Source organism: Mycetomoellerius zeteki, unplaced genomic scaffold, assembly GCF_001594055.1.
Source record: "Mycetomoellerius zeteki isolate Tzet28-1 unplaced genomic scaffold, Tzet1.0 scaffold124, whole genome shotgun sequence".
NCBI classification, from domain to species: Eukaryota; Metazoa; Arthropoda; class Insecta; order Hymenoptera; family Formicidae; genus Mycetomoellerius; species Mycetomoellerius zeteki.
Window position 1 is genome coordinate 430,455 of NW_017256169.1, and position 5,852 is coordinate 436,306.

Below are 5,852 nucleotides of genomic sequence, written 5' to 3' on the forward strand. Positions count from 1 at the left end.
AATATTTTATTAATAAATGTACGCTAACATAAGCACATTCTGAATACAGGTTATTGTATTTTTAGTGTAAGGTTTTTCTTTAACGTAACATTTTTCTTATCAATAAATACAATAAGTAACTTAACTTTTGCATTTACTTTTATTCTCTCAAACAGTTAAAAACAGAAGGCTCTGTGCTATCAGTTGAACACAAAGTTTTAAAACTAGATTTTATAAGACTGAATTTCTTAACAAAATAGACGATATAACAAACTTTCACATATTGTCATACAGTCAAAACTATTAGACACCTTATTAACCATTATTTAACATTTTAATTAAGAAATTGATTTATAGCATTTGCTATAAATTAGCCTTTGTTCCAAGAACACTTTAAATTTATGTTATGTAGCAATTAATATTTTGTGATATTATTAGCACAGTGATCGTTCGATTAGAAATCTCGTAATTTTTACGAAGTAAATAATCACGCATTGAGAGAAAACATAAACATGATCGATTGGCTGTACGATCGTCTTTTTTCGAGCAACTCGAAAGGAGGAATTTGTAGGAAACTGTTTAGATGCGGTTTGAGAGGTTATAAATTATGAAGTTATTTGCTGATTCGCGAGCTGTTATCGAAAAAAGTTCAAAGATATTTAAATGCTATAATAAGCTTGATAGATTGGCTACAGGTTTGGAGAGAATTCGGAAGATAATCGAGCCAACGAGAAGCACGCAAACCGGTAGAAAACTACGAGCTGCAGTACTGCATGGACCATGTAATTTGAAATTAGACGACATTCCTGAAAAGGAGATTCAGCAAACACAGGTTTTTATAAAAAAAAAAAACACTCTTCTTTCACGTAGTTTGTTAATTAACTATCTTAACTGCATTATAAAGTAATTTTTCAAAGAAACTCAATGTTTCCTCTCTCTCTGTTTCAAATGATTTAGCCTAATTCTACAATGTGCTCTTTGTTTCCTGTTTCTTGCTGTTTGCTTCTGTTTGTCTCTTGCCTTTTTGATCAAGAAGGCAAGAGACAAACAGCCTTAAGGACCTTGTAGAATTAACCTTAAGGATCACATTCATTTACCATTTTTATCCCAGATTGTGTCAAAAGTGAGAAAACATATACAATAAAATTCTTGCAAATTATATATATAATATAAAAATTTTTTAAATAAAACAACATTTGCAATCGATATAACATGAACTTATAAAATATATCAAAAACTATCTTTTTATTTCAAGAAGAAATTAATTTATATTTATTTTCATTATATGGCATATGTTATTAATTTGACAGTTTGTCATAGCTGTGAACATAGCTTATTTTGTTTTTGGTTATGCATATGATATAAAGACATCTTTATATCATGGTTATGCATAATTGATTTCCAGATATATGGTCATTTATTGATTAAGGATATATGAATCATAAATCAAAGTATTATCTCAAAATGTTATAGAAAACATAAAAATTTTATAGATAATTCTATTCTTACGTCTGTATTATTATAAATATTTATGTACGAGTCTCAGCCTTAACTCGGATTCAGCGGCTTTTTCCCTATCTCGTCACGAATTAATCGCTACTTCCTGTTTTCCACATAGTAATTTCTACCACGCACCTATTAAGTCATACTGGCGAAGTAAACGGTCTCTTGGTGAACTTTAATACCGCGTTGTAATATCATGCCATCGCGGTTTGATCAAGGAATTTCATAAGGCGTCGTGGCTTGTATCTTCGCCTTGTGAAAATCTCGCTTTCACTTAAGGATCGATTCGCGATCCGAGCACGAAGGTTAAAAGTCGCCGGGCTGAAATTCAGCGAGCGATAGACACTTTCTCCGCTCGCTCGCTCGTTCATTGATCGGCCTCGTCGCCGTCTGTTCCTTCTGCGCGAAATTTGCGAGAGATTCGTTGAAAGGTTCGCGTGGACGTACATTTCTGCGGACTCACCGGAAGCGACGTACTCCTTTGGCGCGGCGAACATCGCAGTACTCCGAAAACGACGATGATCCTCGGTTTTGAGGTGTCGGGCACGATCCTGGAAATGGGCAGATTAGCACACGAGCAAACAGGTTATCAGATGGGCGAGGAAGTCGTCGTGCACAATTATCCCGTCTGCGGCGGCCTGGCCGAGAGCTGTCTGGCTCATTACAGAGTAGGTACGTTTTACCGTGAAGAGGAGAGGCGTTTTAATTTGTATGCTTCAGATCCGCTCGCGGATACGCTGCGAGATCGTAATTTGTAAATACCAACGCCGTCGGTTTGCGCACGCCAACTTTCTTCGTGCGCGCCGCATTCCGTCGGACTCGGTCCCGCTGAGAGAATAATTGAGCTGGATAAACGTTAGGACGTGTTTAGATTAATGAGACGGGTGTCTCTGAAAAACGCGGCAGCCGTCACGGACGATTATTTCTCGGCGTTATTGGCGATTGGCCGTCGAGCACGTCTCCAAAGAAACGAGTGTCTCCTCGTTAACGCGAAACACTCGCGTTCTGCTCTCGCTGTCATCGATCTCGCCACACGAGTCTTCGGAGCGAAGGTATTCGTCTTAATCTCATTATCTTTATTATGATAAGTAAATAATGAAGAAGAAAAAATGAAAACTGCACTGTATTTCTTTTTGGAAATATATCTGTTTTTTATTAACGCAATAAAGTGAAATCAAACTCCTACGTATATACACGGAGATTTTATTGAATCACTTAAAAATGTAGCTAAATACGATAGATCAGAAAGTAATTTTGCTCACTAGAAAAAGAGTCTAATTGCATTAATTCTAGTAGAAAAAAATAGCCAATCAGAATTTTATAGTTAAATTTATTTTAATTCTAGTCGAACTAATCAGATGTTCAATCATAATGATCAGAATTCGGACTGATATGATCAGAATCTACTGGTTCGCTCATTTTCAATCAGTATTTTTTTTCAGTATTGGATTATCAAAATAATTATATAGGACGCTCAAGCTGGTTGCTAGAACATCAATATTTTTTGCAGCATTAACTATATTGGAAAACTTTGGTTGCATTAATTGGAATTCTGGTAGAAAATAGACAAATCAAAATTTTCTGGTTGAATCTATTATAATGATAATTGAGATAACCAAAATTTTGATTGATGTGATCAAAATCTTCGTCCATCTTTCTTCTGATTCATCTGTTTTCAATTAGAAAATTTTTTCACAGCCAGTGTATAAAGCACAAATTATTCCAACAACATTATGATGTTCCAACAATATTACAGTAACATATTTCGAACGTTGTAACAAGTTTTATGCAATATGTTTGAGTTTCCTATACGTAATTATTTTAATAAAGTCTAATAAAATTATTATCTGTATCTAGCTAAATTTTTAGATATTTCAGTAAAATCGTTTTTTCTGTGTCTCTAAAGATCTCGATACGTTTATTTTAATTACTTTTTCATTTATCTTTTTGAATCTCGACATGTTTTTGTCATATACGTATTAATTACTTCTGTATCTACTTTGCAGATAATTATACAAAGCAGTCAGAATTTTGCATTTTTTATTTTTTATAGCCGATAGCTATATGTGACGATGCAAGACGAGCCCAGTTATGCGCGGATCTCGGCGCGACAGTAATATGCAGAAATAAACGTTGCCTACCGTACAAGTTGAAGAAAATCGGCGGAAAGGAAGAAGTGCGCGTGATGATCGAGACCGAAGGCGGGCCATGCTTTCAGAACGTTGTCAAATGGTGAAATCACACGTGTCGCGTTATGAAACTAGATTACAAAGTTTCTTTTATTGGTAGTCAGAGGTGGCAAAAGTCGCGATTGTGAAACGGAAGTTAGAGACGTGGAAAGTAGACCACCAGACGTTAAGATTTGTAAAAAAAATCGCGCATCTTCGTGTATCTTTTTTTCAGCTTAGAACACGATGGTCTGATTGCTGTCCTCGGTAGTGCGCGAAATAAACGATCTCTCGACTTTTCCTTTGTGCCAATCAACTGCATGATGTTTGCAGTCGCTGCGGAGCATTACAAAATTGCCGACACATTGATATACAGGTCAATATTGTTTTTTAAGAGCTAATTCTAACGATAATTTTTCTTCAAATTTTTTGTATAATTTTTTAGAATTATATAAATTTTAGTTTTTCAAAATTTGTGTATCTATAATTTTATACAAGTATAAGATTAAAAAAGTCAAAGTACACAAGCAAAAACAGATGTAAAATTAATTAAAATATATGTACACAACTTAATAAATCAATTAAAAGAAATAAATCTATTTTTGATCACACAAAGCGGATCTTAATGCTAAATTAAGTATTTCAGAGTAAATTTATATACATATCCAATTCTACAATTTTCGACAATTTAATAAAGTTAAACGAATATGTTTCGGCTCAACGAAGCTCTCCTACAAAAATTTAAACAAATACAATTGAAGTACTTACAGCTTTATTAAATATACATATACGTTTTATTAATTTGATATGAGTTTTTGCTCATTTACTTCAGTCTTTTTAACTTTCCACTTGTATTTTGATATAAGCAACTTTCGCTTTTATATAAATTTATAACTTTTTAAAACATTAAAAATTTTTTTATACGAATTAAAACATTTTTCCGAAGTACCGAGAAAAGGTCTATATTTTTTTAAAATTCTGCATTTATGTGAATTTTGAAATATAAAATTTATAAGATTCTGAAGAAAAAAGGAACTTATAAAATTTGAAAAAGTTTATAATATTTTTTCAGAAATTTTCTAAATTTAAAATATTAAATTCTTAAAAATATGATGGAAATTTTATTTACCAGGAAAGTGGTCACTTGTATTGGACTGAAATAAAAATTCGTAGCGGTACTTTATTTGTATCATAACTATGTACATGTTTTAAAAAATATTTGACAATTATGCCATTCAATAAAGCAAAGTTTAAGAAAAGATATTTTTTAAATTACGGTATACGTGTGTAATTTTTAATGTTATAATGAGCAATCAAAGTCAAAATGCTCCTTTCATTCAACCCGTGATAGCTCAGTAATAAAAAAATCTTAGGAAAATTAAAAGAAATGATTTTGAAAGGAAAATTGTAAGTTTTCACTATCGAAAGGTGAAAACTTTGTAAGTTTTTTGAGTATGTGTCAACAAAGTGAGAAGAAAATTTCCCATTTTTTTTATCTAACTCGTAGTGTTCTATGTGTAAAAATGATCAAATTGACAGAAATTCGAACAAATAGTTACCTTTCAAAAATCGAGATTTTAAGCTTTATAACATCTTTTTTTAAATTTAAATTTCGTTCATTTTTAATAAAGTTATAATTGCTTGGATTTTGAAGTGCTACGTACTTTTGTTTCAAACCAATATAATTGATTGAGCAGAATATGACGTTTCCTTCTCTTGTAGAGAGACTATGCAGCATGTGTTGGACTATAAGTCGGAGTGCGCAATTCGTCCTCGGATCTCGGCGATCTTCGGTCTGAATCACATCAATGATGCGTTCAATTATTACGCAGCGGTGCCGAGTGGGAAAGTGTTGATCGACTTGAAAGATCGTGATCGGTTGACCTTATGCGATGAATCTTAAACATTAAATTTGATCAATCAATTCTGTCTAATAGATTTGATTTATTACTTCTTTTAGCTTAATATTACGTTTGTCTTACGAAATATTTTTAAGCATATGTTAATTGGTTGTAGGATAAAGAAGTTCTTGGGTTTCTTTATAACTATTTACGCATTTAAAAATTTTTTTATATGACAAATGTACGTATAAATACAAGTCTTACTTTTTTTCTTTTCTTTTAAATCAATCCAAAGAGATCTCGATTGCACTAAAATAATTTTAAATTAGTAAATATAAGTATGGACTTCTTTTGAATAAGA

At 32.3% G+C, this 5,852-nt stretch overlaps 1 protein-coding gene across 1 annotated transcript; it reads left to right on the plus strand.

Annotated features, from left to right (window-relative positions):
• Positions 1–545: 545 nt before the first annotated feature.
• On the plus strand, positions 546–5,553 carry LOC108731297 (quinone oxidoreductase-like protein 2). Its single transcript, XM_018461551.1, has 6 exons — positions 546–811; positions 1,914–2,150; positions 2,343–2,534; positions 3,536–3,714; positions 3,886–4,026; positions 5,373–5,553. Exons 1-6 carry the CDS (start codon positions 587–589, stop codon positions 5,551–5,553), a joined length of 1,155 nt encoding a protein of 384 aa, XP_018317053.1. The 5' UTR covers positions 546–586.
• Positions 5,554–5,852: the final 299 nt, after the last annotated feature.